The following is a 21,339-nucleotide window of genomic DNA, read 5'->3' on the forward strand; positions in this document are numbered from 1 at the left end:
CGTATCTCGCCATCCCCAAGCGGTCGATCAGTTCGTCCACCCGGGGCATGGGGTAGGCATCAAACTTACTGACCTCATTCAGGCCCCGGAAGTCATTACAGAAGCGAACAGTTCCGTCCGGTTTCGGAACCAGCACTATGGGACTAGAACCCTCACTGTGTGTCTCCTCCAGTACCCCCATTTCTAGCATTGTCGTCACTTCCCACTGGACCGCCACCCTCCGGGCTTCTGGTAGGGCCGTTTGCGCACTTTTTCTCCGGGACGTGTGTGGATATGATGTTCCACGAGATCCGTGCGCCCAGGCACCTCGGAGAACACAGCCGTATTCCACTGGACCAACTCTCTGACCTCTTGTCTTGGCTTCCCCATTGCGTGCGTGCCACGTGAGTAAAGTTGACATGGTAAAGCTGGAGGGGTTTTCTCCATCCGGTTGGCGGACCTTATAGTTGACGTCTCCTACCCACTCAACAATGTCGTAGGGCCCATGCCACGTAGCCAGGAATCTACTCTCTGTTGTAGGGATCAGCACCAAGACCTTCTCACCTGGTTGGAACTCTCGTGATTGGGCCCCCCGGTTGTAGGCTTCGGGGTGCCCAGCTCCCGTATTTCCAGTAGAGGGAACCAACGTCGCCTCACGCACCTCCCCTCTATTACCATCCCCCGGGTAGACCTCCTGGGATACGACAATTGTTTACAAATTAATGAAAAATAAAAAGCTGAAATGTCCTGAGTCAGTAAGTATTCAACCTAAATAAGTCAGGAGTGCTGAACAAGTAAGTTGCATGGACTCACTCTGTGTGCAATAATAGGGTTTAACATTATTTTTTAATGACTACCTCATCTCTGTACCCCACACGCAATTATCTGTTACGGTCCCTCAGTCAAGCAGTAAGTTTCAAACACAGATTCAACCACAAAGACCAGGGAGGTTTTCCAATGCCTCGCAAAGAATGGCACTTATAGATGGGTAAAAAAAAAGCAGACATTGAATATCTCTTTGAGCATGGTGAAGTTATTAATTACACTTTGGATGGTGTATAAAAACACCCGGTCACTACAAAGATAAAGGCGTCCTTCCTAACTCAGTTGCCAGAGAGGAAGGGAACCACTTAGAGGTTTCACCATTAGGCCAATGGTGACTTTAAAACAGTTACAGAGTTTAATGGCTGTGATAGGAGAAAACTGAGGATGGATCAACAACATTGTAGTTACTCCACAATATTAACCTAACTGACAGAGTGAAAAGAAGGAAGCTTGTACAGAATACAAATATTCCAAAAAGATGTATCCTGTTTGCAACAACACGCACTAAAGTAACACTGCAAATAATGTGGCAAAGCAATTAACCTTTTGCCCTGAATACAAAGTATTGTTTGGGGCAAATCCAATACTACACATTACTGAGTACCACTCTCCATATTTTCAAGCATAATGGTGGCTGCATCATGTTATGCAGCCACAATTAAGCACAGGCAAAATCCTAGAGGAAAACCTGTTTTAGTCTGCTTTCCGCCAGAAACTGGGAGATTAATTCACCTTTCAGCAGGACAATAACCTAAAACCTAATGCCAAATCAAACCGTTGCTTACCAAGAAGAGTGAAAATGTTCCTGAGTACTCAAACAGGAAACTGATTACCTAAAAAAAAAATAAGTTAAGAAACTTAAAGAGCTGAAGTAAGCACTACTACCTCCATATGAGTAATACAAATGCAGCTTTTTTTGTAAGGTATACTTAAATTTAACGCCCCCACTAAGCCACGCCTCCAATCATATCCCAGTGTTCCTTGCCTTTTCAATTGAATTGTAGAGTTACCACCCATGACTGTATTTCTTAGTGACAGCGACATGATGAGTTCCTGGGCAAATATAAAAAGTATAATAAAACTATTACATATATCATAAGGCTTTATACTGTGGCCTGAAATTCGGTTTACAGGCCACACCAGGCCTGCAAGTAGGGTTGCAAACTTCCCCCAAAGATTGTTTACAGATCTTCCAAACAGGATTTCTGGAAAACCTGAGAAATGTACCAGAATGTTGCAACCCTAACTGTAAATCACATTATACTGGCTTGTAAAAGTATGTGTAATTCCTATTGGAATCTAGCCAGCACTAGGCTATCCAACAGTTGAAATGTGTATTAATCCGCAACTTGCATTCGTAGTGACTGCCAGGCTTAAGCACCGTGGAGGAAACTACCTAAGCCTGTTAAACTGGAACAACCATTTCAGTAACGGGTGCAAAAATTAAATGATTGGCTTAGTTTATACTGAAAAAAAATCTAAACACATCTAAACATGCAACAATTTCATAGATTTTTGTGAGTTACAGTTCATATAAGGAAATCAGTCAATTGAAATAAATAAATTAAACCCTAATCCATGGATTTCACATGACTGGGAATACAGATATGTATCTGTTAGTCACAGATACTTTTAAAAAAAAAAGGTAGTGGTGTGGATCAGAAAACCAGTCAGTGTCTGGTGTGATCACCATTTGCCTCATGCAGTGCGACACATCTCCTTTGCATAAAGTTGATCCGGATGTTAACTATGGCCAGTGGAATGCCGTTCCACTCCTTTTCAATGGCTGTGTGATGTTGCTGGATATTGGCGGGAACTAAACGACGCTGTTGTACACGTCAATCCCGAGCATCCCAAACATGCTCAATGGGTAACATGTCTGGTAGTATGCAGGCCATGGAAGAATTGGGACATTTTCAGCTTCCAGGAATTGTATACAGATCCTTGTGACATGGGGCCGTGCATTATCATGCTAAAACATGAGGTAATGGTGGCGGATGAATGGCACGACAATGGGCCTCGGGATCTCGTCATGGTATCTCTGTGCATTCAAATTGCCCTTGATAAAATGTAATTGTGTTCGTTGTCCGTAGCTTATGCCTTCCCATAGCATACCACCACCACCATGGGTCACTCTGTTCAAAACGTTGACATCAGCAAACCTCTCGCCCACATGATGCCATACACGCTGTCTGCCACCTGCCCGGTACAGTTCAAACTGGGAATCATCCATGAAGGGCACACTTCTCCAGCGTGCCAGTGGCCATCGAAGGGGAGCATTTGCCCACTGAAGTTGGTTACGACTCCGAACTGCAGTCAGGTCAAGACCCTGGTGAGGACGACGAGCACGCAGATGAACTTCCCTGAGACGGTTTCTGACAGTTTGTGCAGGAATTCTCCAGTTGTACAAATCCACAGTTTCATCAGCTGTCCGGGTGGCTGGTCTCAGACAATCCCGCAGGTGAAGAAGCTGGATATGGAGGTCCTGGGCTGTCATGGTTACACATGGTCTGCGGTTGTTAGGCTGGCTGGACGTACTGCCAAATTCTCTAAAACAACGTTAGAGGTGGCTTATGGGAGAGGAACATTCAATTCTATGGCAACAGCTCTGGTGGACATTCTTGCATTCACCATGCCAAATGCACACTCTGTCAAAACTTCAGACATATGTGGCATTGTGTTGTATGACAAAACTGCACATTTTAGAGTGGCCTTTTACTGTCCCCAGCACAAGGTAAACCTGTATAATGATCATCTTGTTTAATCAGCTGCTTGATATGCCACACCTGTCAGGTGGATGGATTATCTTGGATATGTAGAAATGCTCACTAACAGAGATGTAAACACATTTGTTCATAAAAGTTCAGAGAAATCTTTTATTTTAGCTCATGAACCATGGGACCAACACTTTACATTTTTGTTTATGTTTTTGTTCACTACTGTATATATGGCAAGACTGGAAATGGTTGTCTAGCAATGATCAACAACCAATTTGACAGAGCTTGAAGATTTTTGAACATAATAATGGGCAAATGTTGCACAATCCAGGTATGGAAAACTCTTAGTGACTTACCTAGAAAGACTCACAGCTGTAATCTCTGCCAAAGGTGCTTTTACAAAGTATTGAGAAAGGCTGTGAATACTTATGTAAATTACATATTTCAGTTTTTCATTTTAAATACATTTCCAAAAATGTCTAAAGACATGTTTTCACTTTGTAATTATGGAATATTGTGAGTAGATGGGTGTGAAAAAAAAAGATATTTAATGAATTTGGAATTCAGGCTGTAACACAACAAAATATACAATAAGTCAAGGGGTATGAATACTTTCCTAGATAAAAAATAGCATTATTACAAAAGAAATTCACTGGCCCAAGCGGGCCACTGACCGGGATGATCGACTGGCCAGGAGGTTTTCTAAAACCTCCCCTGTATGTGGAGCCCTGACACACACAAAAAGGGGCATTCCAGTGTCATTGTTGCCTATTCAGAAAGTTGGTTTATCTTTGCTCAATTGCACATTACTGTTTGAATAAATCAGGATGATAAGAAAAAGCAAATTTTGAACCAAAAACTAACGTGACAAGGTTAAAAAAAATTGCTGGCACCCTTGCGACCAGTTAAGAATGTGTCTCACTGCGGTCGTAAATGCGACTGTTTTGGTCGCGATATCAAACCCTGTCGGTGAAACATAGCGGATGAGCGTACGACTATAAAACATGTAGCTTTCTGAGCAAGTATTTGAGGAAGCAATAACTAAAACTTGCAATATTCACAGGATAGTGTTTTACCACAAAGTCGACAGACACCACATACCAATTTTTTGATGTCAAGTTTGTCGGAGATTCCTTTATTGCTGAATAATGCAGGCTAGTATCTGGCTAGCAGCTAGCTAGCAGCTAGCAATGGCACATTTGCTACAGTAGCTTGCGCTCTGAAGTTGTTTCTATCAGGAATATTAACAAGGTGACACTCCGTCTTTACCCCTCCACCACATTTACTGGATTGGTTGAACAGTGCAGAAGAGAACCGACCCCAACAGCTTCTCGTCATATGGGGCATTTCGTTTCAGCTGTTTCTTTAACACCTACTACATGAAGTTAGTCCTGCTGTAACCTTTACCTTCTACTAGCCATTAGTAAAGGAAGGCTTACAACGAGCATAGCAGATGCCTCATACGTCATGAATGATTGGTGTTGTCAAAAGAAAATAAGTGAACCTTAATGTACATTCACATTTTAGTCATTTTGCAGACGCTCTTATCCAGAGCGACTTACAGTAGTGAATGCATACATTTCATACAATTTCATACATTTTTTTTCCTGTGCTGGCCCCCCGTGGGAATCGAACCCACAACCCTTGGCGTTGCAAACACCATGCTCTACCAACTGAGCTACAAGGAAGGCTGCACCGGCTCTGATGCTCATCGGATGTGGCAGGGCTTGCACACTATTACAGACTACAAAGGGAAGCACAGCCGAGACCTGCCCAGTGACACGAGGCTACCAGACGGGCTAAAATACTTCTATGATCGCTTCGAAGCAAGTAACACTGAAACATGCATGAGAGCATCAGCTGTTCCGGACGACTGTGTGATCACGCTCTCTGTAGCTGATGTGAGTAAGACCTTTAAACAGGTCAACATACACAAGGCCGCAGGGCCAGACGGATTACAAGGACGTGTACTACGAGCATGCGCTGACCAACTGGCAAGTGTCTTCACTGACATGTTCAACCTCTCCCTGTCTGAGTCTGTAATACCAACATGTTTCAAGCAGACCACCATAGTCCCTGTGCCCAAGAATACAAAGACAACCTGCCTAAATGACTACCGACCTGTAGCACTCACGTATGTAGCCATGAAATGCTTTGAAAGGCTGGTCATGGCTCACATCAACACCATTATCCCAGAAATCCTAGACCCACTTCAATTTGCATACTACCCCAACAGGTCCACAGATGATGCAATCTCTATTGCTCTCCACACTGTCCTTTCACACCTGGACAAAAGGAACACCTATGTGAGAATGATATTGATTGACTACAGCTCAGCGTTCACCACTATAGTGACCTCAAAGCTCATCACTAAGCTAAGGACCCTGGGACTAAACACCTCCCTCTGCAACTGGATCCTGGACTTTCTGACGGGCCACCCCCAGGTGGTAAGTGTAGGTAACAACACATCCGCCATGCTGATCCTCAACACAGGGGCCCCGTCAGGGTTTCTTACTCAATCTGCTCCTGTACTCCCTGTTCACTCATGACTGCACGGCCAGGCACGACTCCATCATCATCATTAAGTTTGCCGGGCTGATCACCTACAACGACGAGACAGCCTATAGGGAGGAGGTCAGAGAGCTGACCGTGTGGTGCAAGGACAACAACCTCTCCCTCAACATGATCAAGACAAAGGAGATGATTGTGAACAACAGGAAAAGGAGGACCCAGTACGCCCCCATTCACATCGACGGGGCTGTAGTGGAGCAGGTTGAGAGCTTCAAGTTCCTTGGCGTTCACATCACCAACAAACTAACATGGTCGTGAAGAGGGCACGACAAAACCTCTAAAAGATTTGGGGCATTGGTCCTCAGATCCTCAAAAGGTTCTACAGCTGCAACATCTAGAGCATCCTGACGGGTTGCATCACTGCCTGGTATGGCAACTGGTCGGCCTCCGACTGCAAGGCACTACAGAGGGTAGTGCGTACGGCTTAGTACATTACTGGGGCCAAGCTTCCTGCCATCCAGGACCTCTATACCAGGCGGTGTCAGAGGAAGGCCGTAAAAATTGTCAAAGACTTCAGCCACCCCAGTCACAGACTGTTCTCTTTGCTACTGCATGGCAAGAGGTACCGGAGCGCCAAGTCTTGGTTCAAGAGGCTCCTCAACAGCTTCTACCCCTAAGCCATAATACTCCTGACTATTTGCATTACCCCCCTCTTTTACGCTGCTGCTACTCTCTGTTATTATCTTTGCATAGTCACTTTAATAACTCTACCTACATGTACATATTACCTCAATTACCTCGACACTGGTGCCCCAGCACATTGACTCTGCACCTGTACCCCCTGTATATAGCCTCGCTATTGTTATTTTACTGCTGCTCTTTAATTATTTGTTACTTTTATTTATTTTTTGTGTGCATTTTTTCTTAAAACTGCATTGTTGGTTAAGGGCTTGTAAGTAAGAATTTCACTGTAAGGTAGCTGTTGTAGTCGGCGCATGTGACAAATAACATTTGATTTGATACAGTAGGTTATATCGTTATGGTGAAAAGGGCAGCCTAAATGCTTTTTACAGTAACAGAAATAGGCTTCACGTCAATAACAGTAAGATGGTTTCAGCATGTTTCTCTACTGCTTTGGCGACTGAGAACCCAGATGTACAACGGGATTGTTTCCCAATAAATTTACTCACCTAGAAATGTGCATTTCTTACATAAAATGTAGTTGTACCTAACTATTTGTTACTCCTAATACTACTACAAGATTAGAACTGTTTTGAAATCATGTGCAACTACACTACCTAATAATACAGGAATGGTAATGGCTCATTTACAAAGGCCAAATGCCTTATTCCCTGTATCATATATTTTTGTTGTTTCCTCATATATTCATGATCCTTCCATAAGGACGTGTTATTTTCCTCTACCACAGAGTGAAACCTCGCATTGATTTTCCACCAGAGATGAGGAATCCATTTTTCTTCTCATAATAGGGACATGATTGATGGCTCCACTGAGATGGCACCTCGGTCAAATTCACTCTCCTCCTCCTCCTCCCACTATATTTCACTCTGCTTCCTCTGCTGCCAAATCAACAGGATTGTTCAGCAGCCAGAAACCCATCCAGAGAGGATCATATTCGTATTGCATGTATTCAGGGAACTGTATGCTTTGTTCAGGAAGAACAATAGCTACCGCTGCTCCTGGTGATATTAATAGCCCCAAGGCTGAATACTGAGTATGTGTTGCTGCTGTGGACCAGATTCATGGAAACCTATTCAGTTCTATAAAGTAACTTTGTAAATGGTGATTTCCCTTTATTCCTCAATCAAAGACAATCAATTCAGTTTGCTTCTGAGGATCACACTGGCTAATAAGTAAATTAGTTAGAAAAGAACAAAGAATGCTATCCTGAATTCATGAAAATATGAGCGATGTGCCGGAAATTAAATCTATGTTTCACATTGAAACATTTGCCAGCTTGTCTTTTATTACATGCATCTGTCCCCCCCCCCCCCTGCATTCCCCACTGCTGTACGTCTTCTAGCCATCATTGATCCATTTTTCATTTTACATTGGTTTTGTCTTGTCTTCCTACACACCTGGTTCCAATCCCATTCATTACATGTTGTGTATTTAACCCTCTGTTTCCCCTCATGTCCTTGTCGGAGATTGTTTGTGGTTATGTGTTCGTGTATTTTGTATAGGTGTGCGGCGGGTTAATTAACCCATGTTTATTTTTATGTACGTTGGTTTCTTGGAGTTTGTTTTATATAAATTAAACTACTCCAGTTACACCAAGTTGGTTTCTCCTGCGCCTGACTTCCCTGCCACCTACACACACACGACAATGACATTCAGAGTACTCGCACAGAGATACAGAGAGCAGACAAAGGTTGCAGCCGCAATGCCAGTACAGGGCTGGCTGGCTCACTGTTGAGTAAAAAAAAAAACACGACTTCCAGACTACTGGAGACTTAAGTCTTTCTACAGTAGAGTTATGTGATGGATGAATATGAATTAATCAGGTTATTTTCAAGGTCCCATGGCATACAATGTTCTCTAAAGATTTTAATCGATGTCATTATCATGTTGAGTTCAAAGTGCATTATGAACTCAATGACCGGCATATTCGATAAACACATTTTGAAAATGATAAGTGCATGCTGGCTAATGTGTGCATTGATTGAAAGAATACATTTTTTTGGTCTGCACCTTAGTTGTTAGCAATGACAGGCTATTTCTAGACTGGATACCTCTAACACAATGCCAGGCCTGGTCTTATGTAACCTCACTCAGATAGAGTATAGGTAGATGAGGGATTTAATATCCAGCAGGAACCTATTACAATTGTGCCATTTAAAGCTAACAGTGACATGCTTCCTTATGGGCCCTTCACAACAATGCAGAGAGGAAAATGTAGAAATAATAGAAAAATAATAACACAAGGAATAAATACACAATGAGTAACGATAACTTGGCTATATGCACAGGGTACCAGTACAGAGTCGATGTGCAGGGGTATGATGTAATTGAGGTAGATGTGTACCTACAGGTAGGGATAAAGTGACCAGGTGAAGGGACAGATAATAAACTTTAGCAGCAGCGTATGTCATGGTGCTCTTATTCAGTTGTTTAGTAGTGAGATGGAACTCGTACCTATGACCGTAGCACAGCCACGCTAAACAAGTTGTTTAACATGCCTTCTCATGTACAATTGCTTTAATGTGTATTGTAGCAACAATATGCTCTGTCTTGTTAACAGGTGGTGCTGGTGTGATTTCCCTGTGAAGGGCAGGAGCTGCCATGCCATTTGGCTGTTTGACACTCGGGGAGAATAAGGATTACAACAATCCCTCAGAGGTGACGGATAAATATGACCTTGGACAAATTGTCAAATCGTGAGTATTCCTTCACAATGTTTAAACGACTGTTACATTCTGTATTCTGGGACTGTGACTTAATAGAAACACATATACCTCTTCCTTTCAGTATAGATTTGGCCATTTTAAAATGTTTCTTTCGTTTGTTCTTGTGTGTGGTCCTGATTAAGGGAGGAGTTCTGTGAGATCTTCAGAGCGAAGGACAAGAACACACTCAAAATGTTCACCTGTAAAAAGTTTTTGAAAAAGGACGGGAGGAAAGTGAGGAAAGCTGCCAAGAATGAGATTCTAATCTTGAATATGTGAGTGAAATTCATTTTTGGCTTATTCATTAATGCAAAGCTTTATCCGTGGCATCTGAAATGCCACAGGAAAGCACGAATCATTCTGTTACAATTATCTATAGTTTTACAATTCACATGTATGCAATTGAAATGGAGAAAAAAAACGCAGTAGAGATAGTTAACAGAAATAAGTTAATAATGGTTACTAATTACTAACGTTCTTGTTTCTATAACATCCCCATAATGTTTCCATAACATTCCCATAACACCAGTCCTGTTCAGCTTGAATTATCCATCTGCCTTTAACAAATAATTACAATGAAGCAATATCTCTTGTGCAGTACAGTCTTGAATTTGAAGTAGGATCTGTAATGAAAGAGCCACAGACCCATCAGTATTTTAAAAACAAATATTAAAATGCAATTGAAACTATTGGGATTACATTAATTAATACATGAATTAACTTAAAACTATGAATAAAATATGTCAATCAAGATTCCTTTACATACCTAATTAAATGTCTTATTAGCATGTCAGTGGAGTACTTTGGGGTGGCAGGTAGCCAAGTGGTTAGAGCGTTGGACTTGTTAACCGGAAGGTTGCAAGATCAAATCCCCAAGCTGACAAGGTAAAAATTGTTCTGCCCCTGAACAAGGCAGTTAACCCACTGTTCCTAGGACGTCATTGAAAATAAGAATTTATTCTTAATTGACTTGCCTAGTTAAATAAAGGTAAAAATAATCTTTGGTAGTGAGACCAATCTCTAGTTTGAATTCTTTAACTGGAATTGGAAATGGTCTACTCTCCATACATAACGAAACATAATCATTAATCCACTCCTACAATATCACAAATGATGTCTGTTTTTAATGCCTATTTGTACATTTTTGTCTATGGGGAGAGTGGGCCAAGTTGAGCCATGTTTTACATTCAGCAGCCCTCTGTCAAGGGAAATATAGTATTCTTTCGAACAAAGATATCTACATACAGTATATTTCAGGATGTTGTGTATCCCCCCCAAAAATCTGAATTCATGTAAACATTGCAGTTTTGAAAACATAGCTTGTCCCAAAAAAGTTGTCTCTTGACACAATTTACCCCGGGTATGGATTAAGTTAACCGCCTTCAAATGTATGTACTGAATGAAATGTTACCACTACCTTTTTAAAACCATGTCTATCTTTATTTCCCAATAACAATTGCTTTTCTGTCTTTCAACCATTTTAAGCATCTTTTAACAGAGGCTTAACACCTAACCCGTTGTACTTTTTTAAAACACTTTTGACATAGGCCATGCCCTGTTGTTACCTCATATCCCAGTGATAATGCCTTTCATTACGCCTAGGAAGAAAACACTTAAATATGCTCAACTTGCCTTTGGCTCAACTTACCCCAAGGCAAACATTTTGACTATATTGACCCACACAGCTACAATGATTCACTTTCATGCTAGGTTTAGAACCTCATATTGAAGCTCATAGAGACCACAACTGATGTATAGAACAATCTTAAAATGATCTACTTTGGTTTAGATACTAGCGTCATGAAACTTATACCACAATAAATTAAAGGTCTTCATGGATCCACCTGTACCCGAATACCTGAGACCCAATCCGGGACCCAAGCAGGACCGGATCCAGAATTCTAAATAATGTCACAGGTCTGGGTCAAATCTGAAATAATTGTCACGGGTCTCAGGTATGTGTAATTTTAGCTGACTTGTCCGGAAGGACCCGTACATATCCAAACCCAAATGCTGCAGTAGAGAGAAAGAAAGAAATTGTATAATTTATTCTGCTGATCTTTTCACGAGAGCGGTACGTGTAGCTTGTCGTTCTCCAATCATAAGTCATCAAAGTGTCATAGATCCTCCTTATGTGGCTAAATGTAGGAGATACATGACCAAAAGTATATTGACACCTGCTCGTTGAACGTCTCATTCCAAATCATGGGCATTAATATGGGGTTGTTTCCCCCTTTGCCGCTATAACAGCCTCCACTCTTCTGGGAAGGCTTTCCACTAGAGGTTGGAACGTGGCTGCAAGGACTTGCTTCCATTCAGCCACAAGAGCATTAGTGAGGTCGGGCACTGATATTGGGTGATTAGGCCTGGCTCACAGTCAGCGTTCCAATTCATCCCAAAGGTGTTCGATGGAGTTGAGGACTGGGCTCTGTGCAGGCCAGTCAAGTTCTTCCACACTGATCTCGACAAACCATTTCTGTATGGACCTCGCTTTGTGCACGGGGGCATTGTCATGCTGAAACAGGAAAGGGCCTTCGCCAAACTGTTGCCACAAAGATGGAAGCACAGAATCGTCTAGAATGTCATTGTATGCTGCAGCGTTAAGATTTGCCTTCACTGGAACTAAGGGGGCTAGCCTATAACCATAACCATAAAAAACAGCCCCTGACCATTATTCCTCCTCCACCAAACTTTACAGTTGGTACTATGCATTTGGGCAGGTAGCATTCTCCTGGCATCCGTCAAACCCAGATTCGTCCATCGGACTGTCAGATGGTGAAGCGTGATTCATCACTCCAGAGAACGTGTTTCCACTGCTCCAAGTCAAATGGCAGATAGGTTTACACCACTCCAGCCGACGCTTGGCATTGTGGGTGGTGATCTTAGGCTTGTGTGCGTCTGGTCGACCATGTAAAATCCATTTCATGAAGCTCCCGAAGAACGTTGTTTCCGGAGGCAGTTTGGAACTTGGTAGTGAGTGTTGCAAATGAGGACAGACGATTTTTACGCACTACGCACTTCAGCGGTCCCGTTCTGTGATCTTTTGTGGCCTACCAATTCGTGGCTGAGCCCGTTGTTGGTCCTACAGGTTTTCACTTCACAATAACAACACTTACCATTGTCCGGGGCAGCTCTAGCAGGGCAGAAATTTGACGGACTGACTTGTTAGAAAGGTGGCATCCTATGACGGTGCAACGTTGAAAGTCACTGAGCTCTTCAGTAAGACCATTCTATTGCCAATGTTTGTCTATGGAAATTGCATGGCAGTGTGCTCGATTTTATACATCTGTCATTAACAGTGTGGTTGAAATTGCCAAATCCAGTAATTTAAAGGGGTGTCCACATACTTTTGTACATATAATGTATCTAATCAATGGAAGATGGAATTACAATTACGGAATTAAAAGTTAAAGGATAAGCTACAACGACCAAGAGCCAACAGGTATGCTGCTACTTAATATTCTGAATGGAGTTGTTATTTTAACTGTAGGAAGAGAAAGTGCAGCCTCAATTAGCCTAGCTTGCTAGCTAGCTTATCTACACTGAACAAAAATATAAATGCAACATGCAAAGTGTTGGTCCCATGGTTCATGAGCTGAAATAAAATATACCAGAAATGTTCCATTCGCACAAAAAAACGTATTTCTCTCAAATGTTATGCGCACATTTGTTTACTTCCGTTAGTGAGAATTTATCTTTTGCCAAGATAATCCATCCACCTGACAAGTGAGGCATGTCAAGAAGCTGATTAAACAAGATGATCATTACACAGGTGCACCTTGTGCTGGGGACAATAAAAGGCCACTCTAAAATTTGCAGTTTTGTCACACAACACAATGCCACAGATGTCTCAAGCTTTGTGGGAGCCTGCATTTGACATGCTGACTGCAGGAATGTCCACCAAAGCTGTTGCCAGATAATTGAATGTTCCTCTCCCATAAGCCACCTTCAACGTTGTTTTAGAGAATTTGGCAGTACGTCCAACCAGCCTCATAACCGCAGACCACGTGCAATCAGACAGCCCAAGACCTCCGCATCCGGCTTCTTCACCTGCGGCATCGTCTGAGACAAGCCATCCGGACAGCTGATGAAACTATGGGTTTGCACAACTGAGGAACTGTCTCCGGGAATCTCATCTGCATGCTCGTCGTCCTTACCAGGGTCTTCACCTGACTGTAGCTTGGCGTCGTAACCGACTTCAGTGGGAAAATTCTCACCTTCGACGGCCGCTGGCATGCTGGAGAAGGGTGCTCTTCACGGATTAATCCCGGTTTCAACTCTACTGGGCAGATGTGTGGGCGAGTGGTTTGCTGATTTTGAACAAAATGCTTAATAGTTGCGGTGGGGTTATGGTATGGGCAGGCATAAGCTACGGACAACGAACACAGTTGCATTTCATTGATGGCAATTTTAACACACAGATATACTGTGATGAGATCCTGAGGCCCATTGTCGGGCCATTCATCCGCTGCCATCACCTCATGTTTCAGCATGATAATGCACGGCCCCATATCGCCAGGATCTGTACACAATTCCTGGAAGCTAAAAATGTCCCAGTTCTTCCATGGACGGCATACTCACCTGACATGTCACCCATTGAACATGTTTGGGATCCTCGGGATCGACTTGAACGACAGCGTGTTCCAGTTCCCACCAATATCCAGCAACCTCGCACAGCCATTGAAGAGGAGTGGGACAACATTCCACAGGCCACAATCCACAACCTGATCAACTCTATGCGAAGGAAATGTGTCGAACTGCATGAGGCAAATGGTGGTCATACCAGATACTGACTGGTTTTCTGATCCACGCTCCTCAGTTTTTATTTAAGATATCTGTAACTAACAGATGCATATCTGTATTCCCAATCATGTGAAATCCTTAGATTAGGGCCTAATGATTTTATTTTATTCGACTGATTTCTTTATATGAACTGTAACTGAGTAAAATCTTTGAAATTGTTGCATGTTGCGTTTATATTTTTGTTCAGAGTATCTTCTCGGGTTTGATGTAGTCAAAACTGGTACTACGTAATCATATTGGATGATAAATAACCTAACTATGGCAGGTATTATTCTACTATAGAGCGAGTCGGCTTGGTTGGTTGCTGTCTCTCATCTCTCTCTCCCTCCTCCCTGCTCCCCATGTCACTTGCTATCAGTAACACTCCCCCATCCCCTTGTCTGCTAGAGCAGCAGCTCTCTCTCCCTCCTGTACCTCACGCTTTATCAGCTCCTGTTGATAAAGTAGCTTAAAAGCGTGACTTTTCTGCTGCTTCCTTCACACATACCAGGTCTATAGGGTACAGGTCTAATTGTCCTCAGGTCCGTTCGGAACAGGTCTCTATAATAAAAATATATTTTTATGCATATCGGGTCCGGGTGGGAAAGGTCAGGTCCATTTTGGAACAGGTCCAACTTCACAATAAATGTATTTGTACTTGTTGAAAATGTGTTTTTTGGACCTAACTTGCTTACCCCTTCTTCCATGTGGTTTCTTCCTTTGCAGACTCCATGAAATGATGACCTCTTTTTAAATATTTGGTCAAATTATACATTTTGTGTCCGGTTTCCTAGAAACAAGGGCGGCTCAACTTGCCCCTTTGGCTCAATTTGCCCCACTCTCCCCTACTGATTTTATTTAGTGCATGAGTAGGAATTTCATAATCTGAATTTCACTTAAATTGTAAATGATCCAATTCTCTAATGGTTATTAAATCATTAAACCACTGATACAAATGATCAAATGTAATATCTTTTGATGATTGCTAGTTAATCTTATAATTGCTTGATATATAATATTGTCTATGTCTTTCTCTGTTTCCTTCTGTGTCTCCCTTTTTAACAGGGTCAAACATCATAACATCCTCCAGCTGGTTGATGTCTTTGAAACTAGAAAGGAGTACTTCCTCTTCCTGGAGCTGTGAGTGATATTGGATATTATTGAATGACGTTGGTTATTTTAAAAAAAATTGTACTCATTCCCTTGAAGTCATTGTGGTTCCCTCCCACTGTTTACACCATTTTAAGGAGTGTACAAAAAGATAGCCTACATCCTGCAGACTTTTAAATGCATGCTTCCCTTTCTGAACCCCTGTGTGAAATGTCTATTTTCCATATTCTGCAGGAGAATCTCCTTTTAGTCATCTCATCTGAGAGTTGATTTGACTTCCTGAGTGTTGCAAGAGGCCTACAGAACATTTGAATGATACAGAGAAAACCACTGTCATATGTTGTATGTTCTCTGTAGAGCTACAGGCAGAGAGGTCTTTGACTGGATCTTAGACCAAGGCTACTACTCAGAGAAGGACACCAGCAATGTTGTCAGACAGGTGTTGGAAGCCGTGGCCTATTTGCACTCCCAGAGAATTGTCCACAGGAACCTCAAGGTATACTGCACACTCAGCACACTACTCCCATCTGGTGTTGCATAGTGGCTATTACACCACAGGCCATTCACTTGGGTGCCAGCATAGAAATTAAGCTACTTTGCCATCTGCCTGAAAGAAAAAATATATTGAATGGCACCCTGAATAATTCTTTAACCTGACAATTATGTATATTTTGTCATGCTTTCTACATAACAAAAATGAATTATGATGTATTCAAATGTACACTTTGTTTTGTCTCACAGCTGGAGAACTTGGTGTACTTCAACCGCCTGAAGCACTCCAAAATTGTGATCAGTGACTTCCACCTGGCCAAGCTGGAGAATGGACTCATCAAGGACCCCTGTGGAACCCCAGAGTACCTTGGTGAGGGGGTAGGGAGGAGGGCAGATCATAGACTTATGGGGGCAGATGGGTTTGGCATGAGTGTTTGGCCAACTTTAGAGCTGGAGACCATCTTGCTACCTCTGGGCATTCCATTTTTCTATTAATAAAATATTGGATTCTGTGTATCTTCCTGCAGCTCCTGAGGTGGTGGGACGTCAGAGGTACGGAAGGCCAGTGGATTGCTGGGCCATCGGGGTCATCATGTATATTCTGTGAGTGTTCTTAATCACTTAAGTTCACTAAAGTTTACAGTGTCTTGCCCATACAGTATTAATGTCATTGCCCATCTCAGGTGACTATCAACAGTCTTGTTTTCCCTTCCTCTAGCCTGTCAGGAAACCCCCCTTTCTATGACGAAACGGAAGATGAAGACTATGATAATCACGACAAAAACCTTTTCCGCAAGATTCTGTCGGGAGACTATGAGTTTGACTCACCGTACTGGGATGATATATCTGACTCAGGTATAAAGAGTCATGTAATCTCAAATCAAAATGCAGTACTATGTATCACATTTAGAAACCAGTAAACCAGCTAGATGGGAAAAGTACGGTTTTTAGGCGTGTCCACTTTATTGCACCAGAGGAGAGAGAGAGCAGATGTGTACTGTATTGTTCTTGTCGATTTCTTCCACAGCGAAAAGCCTGGTGTCATGTCTGATGGAAGTGGAGCAGGATCAAAGACTGACTGCACAGGAGGCCATCAGCCATGAATGGTATGGATCCAAGATTGAAATACATACCCATTTCTGTCTTCTCAAGTGTTTTGGTGGGTTTTCTGTTTACCTGTCCCTTGTTTCAGGATTTCTGGGAATGCAGCCTCCAACAAGAACATCAGGGATGGAGTGTGTGGGCAAATTGAAAAGAACTTTGCCAAAGCCAAGTGGAAGGTACTCTTCCTTTCTGTCAAACTAACTTAAAAAACAAATACAACCATTTCTGAACTGGGCTACACCGTAGTATGCAAAATGCATGAATTTTGTGCATATGAAGTTCTATTCATTCAGTGGACAGTTTATTCAGTTAGATGATGGTGTTCTAAAAACATCCTTCTATGGTCTTGCTCTTCCACAGAAAGCTGTAAGGGTCACAACCCTGATGAAGAGGCTTCGAGCTCCAGAACAGAGTGACTCCGGTGCCTCCAGCCCAGTTCCAGGGGCCACCGCTGGACCTGTCACCCCTAGCAACACTCCAGTACCCCCAGCTGAGGGTTCTGAGGGCACCCCTGCCAGCACAGAGGCCTCACTCACCCTCCAGGTTCCCAATTCACAGAATGCACCCGCCATCATCACTCCTGGTTCCCCCTCCCAGCTCCAGCCCAGCCCGGCTCCTGAGGAGCCAGAGGCTGAGCCCCTGGAACGGTGTAACGGGGACTCAGCAGCACCACTCCAAACACCCCCACAAACACAGGAGGATCAGAATGGCTAGACAAAGCAGGACCAGTGTCACCCCACCACACACACCCTGTAAATAAGGCGCTGGCATGATGATCCAGAATCTGCTTAACGTCCCGCCCCACTCACCCTCTTGCAGCATTAGTGCAGCAGCATCTCACACAGTCTGTTTTATCTTGAGCCTTTGCTCTGCACCCTGTGATTGGTTGAGTGATCTGTCTATCTTTTGCATTGTTTCCTCTTACTCTTTTCCCCTCTAGTTTTGTTGATACGCATCCTTTTGAAAAAAAAAGACTGTGAGGAATACATACTTCTAACATTTGTTTTGAGCAGGTCTAGTAAATTTCACACTTTCTCTTCACTTAATTACTTTTTATTTGATAGAATTCACAATTCTATCAATTTATCTGTTTGAATCTGAATTACACCTTTAGTGAAATTCTTAGACACCTACATGTTTGTAATGGCCAGCCTCTTTGGTTCCTTAAAGGTCAACTTAGAGAGCAATCTCAAAATCTGTTTTCTGCTGTACCGTACCCAATGTTACTGAGAAATGGTCTGATAACTGCTTATATTCTCTCTGTATACTCCAGTTTTTTGGAAAGAAGAAGGAAACCTGGTGAGAAAATCTGTATGCTTGATTATTGATCCCAATAAAATAGTGTATAGGCCTTTATGAACATTTTGCGAATAGTAGCTCATGTTGTATGTAAGTTTAAGATAGTGTCAAGCCTGTTAAAGTGTGTTATTTATGTTTTAAGCATCTTTTAGCTGAGCTGAAGTGCTGCCAAAGTATTATGTACATCTATGAACTGAGCAATATTTGTATTGCTGTATAAAACTGTGACACTTTTCAGAATTTTATTTCATTGTGACTGATCAGTATGATTTATTTTTCATATGCCATGACCAGCCAATTCCACCTGATTGCATTTCAAATGACACATTCTTCATTTATTCAAAAATGTGTTCCTATGTAGGTATGGGACAGTATAAAATATTTGAAACAGATCATAACTTTTTCACATTATTGTTTTTTTCCATTTAATTTTGCCCATGAATACCTGTAAAACTGAAAAAAATAAATCTTAATTCACTTTGTTTGATTCATATCATGGGAGCCACCACAAAACAAAGTGTAACAAATCAAAGCAATGATTTAATCAATCCTCACACATTTAAAAGTATTCTATATGGTTAATGTATGGTGAATTATTTAACAGTATGCTTTTATTATGCATTTATTTAGCTAATGTACTTTTTCTTGTATTTTGAGTCATGTCCCATTTGTAGTCTGTATTTCTTGACTGTAATCTAAAATAAAATCTATTGTGATTCACAAGTTATAATATATATTGTTGATGCACAATGTACTGTATAGGTGCTGCATCTGTGCTGAAAAGGTGAGTTGGAAGACAATGTGTAAGTTTATGGTCTAGTAGCTATCAAAGGGGAAATAAACGTATCATCCTAATTTCCAGAAAATACATTCTCTGTCATCACATCCTGCGTTAGGGGAGGCTGAAATTACACACACAAAAAAACGCATTTTATTGTCTATGTAGCTACCGTAGCAAGAAAACAAGTAATGTTATTATACTTGTGTTACGATACTTATTTGTGCTGTTGGTTTGTGTTACTTATATTTATTTGTGGTGTTGGCTTGTGTTACTTGTGTATTATTAAAAGTTGCCATACAAATGCATTGAATAACAGATTCACTACATGGAACAGATAGGCCCCCCCCCAAAAAAAGAAAAAAGAATGAAAAGGAAGTGTGTCCTATATCTGAGGGACATAAGAAAGATGTATTTACTTCAATACATTTTTTCCACTGATACCTGGGGACCTTCAGAAGAGTCTTGTGAGGCCTGTGGCCCTCAAAACAACTGACAGAAATAATTCAGACCCCTTGACTTTTTCCACATTTGGGACTTCTTGGGTATGACGCTACAAGCTTGGCCAACCTGTATTTGGGGAGTTTCTCCCATTCTTCTCTGTAGATCCACTCAAGCTCTGTCAGGTTGGATGGGGAGCGTCGCTACACAGCTATTTTCAGGTCTCTCCAGAGACGTTCAATCGGGTTCAAGTCTGGGTCACTCAAAGATATTCAGAGACTTGTCCCAAAGCCACTACTGTGTTGTCTTGGCTGTGTGCTTAGGGTCGTTGTTCTGTTGGAAGGTGAACCTTTGCCCCAGTCTGAGGTTCTGAGTGCTCCGTTTATCTTTCCGTCGATCCTTGCTAGTCTCCCAGTCCCTGCCGCTGAAAAACATCCCCACAGCATCCCCACAGCATGATGCTGCACCACCATGTTTCACCAAGGTTTCCTCCAGGAGTGATGTTTTTGGCATTCAGGCCAAAGAGTTCAATCTTGGTTTCATCAGACCAGAGAATCTTGGATTCTGGAGCTCTGTCAAAGTAACCATCATGTTCTTGGTCACCTCTCTGACCAAGGCCCTTCTCCACCGATTGCTCAGTTTGGCCGGGCGGCCAGCTCTAGGAAGAGTCTTGGTGGTTCCAAACTTCTCCCATTTAAAAATGGAGGCCACTGTGTTCTTGGGGACCTTCAATGCTGCAGACATGTTTTGGTACCCTTCCCCATATCTGTGCCTATACACAATCCTGTCTCGGAGCTCTACGGACAATTTCTTCAACCTCATAGCTTGGTTTTTGCTCTGACAAGCACTGTCAACTGTGGGACCTTATTTAGACAGGTGTGTGCCTTTCCAGATCATGTCCAATCAATTGAATTTCCCACAGGTGAACTCCACTCAAGTTGTATAAACATCTCAAGGAAGATCAATGGAAACAGGATGCACCTGAGCTCAATTTCGAGTCTCATAGCAAAGGGTCTGAATACTTATGTAAATAAGGTATTTCTGTTTAGAATTTTGCAAACATTTCTAAAAACCTGTTTTTGCTTTTTCATTATGGGGTATTGTGTGTAGATTGATGAGGAAATTATTTTATTTAATCCATTTGAGAATAAGGCTGTAACGTAACAAAATGTGGGAAAAGTCAAGGGGTCTGAATACTTTCCGAATGCACTGTACGTGTTCGTGAGAATCTCATGTTTACATAGAGGGGTCATAATAGTTTGTAGGCAATCCATTCTGACACTACAGAAGATTTTGTGAGAAGACTGATTTTCGGGATGTGTCATGGTCTGACAAACACCTCTCTAGCTCTGTCACCTTTCACCACAGATGCGGAAGTGCGACAATGGTGGATGGTGGATTGAGATGTCCAAAACAAAAAAACAGATACAGTGTTTGTAGCTTAAAATTACAGATTTTTATCAGGATTTTTTTTTAATACGCTAATTCGATTCTCGCGGGGGCGCGGACATCCACTCTAGGAGGTTTTAACAGAGAGGAAGAAGCAAAGCGAGAGGCTCCACTCCTGTCAAAATCTGTCCACGCGAGAATATAGCAATAAACAGACCAAGTGGGGAGATGTCGCTGTCTGTTCATACTTTAGTCACACTCGATATCTCAGACACACACCACTGGCCCGATTTTGACGAAACTTAGGTGAATGATGTGTCCCGTGTGGCTCAGTTGGTAGAGCATAGTGTTTGCAACGCCAGGGTTGTGGGTTCGACTCCCACGGGGGACCAGTACGGAGAAAAAATTTATGAAATTTATGAAATGTTTGAAATGTACGCATTCACTACTGTAAGTCGCTCTGGATAAGAGCGTCTGCTAAATGACTCAAATGTAAATGTAATGA

The 21,339-nt window shown here is 42.2% G+C and overlaps 1 protein-coding gene across 2 annotated transcripts in view; it reads left to right on the forward strand.

The window, feature by feature from the left end:
* The window catches only part of LOC106582757 (caM kinase-like vesicle-associated protein), a 46,270-nt gene extending 27,321 nt beyond the window's left edge, over window positions 1-18,949 (forward strand). For both annotated transcript variants that reach the window (XM_014166148.2, XM_014166147.2), the window contains exons 2-11: window positions 9,295-9,430; window positions 9,583-9,714; window positions 15,287-15,361; window positions 15,689-15,827; window positions 16,073-16,193; window positions 16,351-16,426; window positions 16,542-16,678; window positions 16,851-16,929; window positions 17,016-17,103; window positions 17,288-18,949. In XM_014166148.2, the coding sequence (XP_014021623.1) occupies window positions 9,336-9,430; window positions 9,583-9,714; window positions 15,287-15,361; window positions 15,689-15,827; window positions 16,073-16,193; window positions 16,351-16,426; window positions 16,542-16,678; window positions 16,851-16,929; window positions 17,016-17,103; window positions 17,288-17,641 (1,296 nt within the window). In that variant the 5' untranslated portion in view covers window positions 9,295-9,335 and the 3' untranslated portion in view covers window positions 17,642-18,949. The remainder of the gene's footprint in view (window positions 1-9,294; window positions 9,431-9,582; window positions 9,715-15,286; window positions 15,362-15,688; window positions 15,828-16,072; window positions 16,194-16,350; window positions 16,427-16,541; window positions 16,679-16,850; window positions 16,930-17,015; window positions 17,104-17,287) is intronic.
* Window positions 18,950-21,339: the final 2,390 nt, after the last annotated feature.

This window comes from Salmo salar, chromosome ssa22, assembly GCF_905237065.1.
Source record: "Salmo salar chromosome ssa22, Ssal_v3.1, whole genome shotgun sequence".
Taxonomy (NCBI): domain Eukaryota; kingdom Metazoa; phylum Chordata; class Actinopteri; order Salmoniformes; family Salmonidae; genus Salmo; species Salmo salar.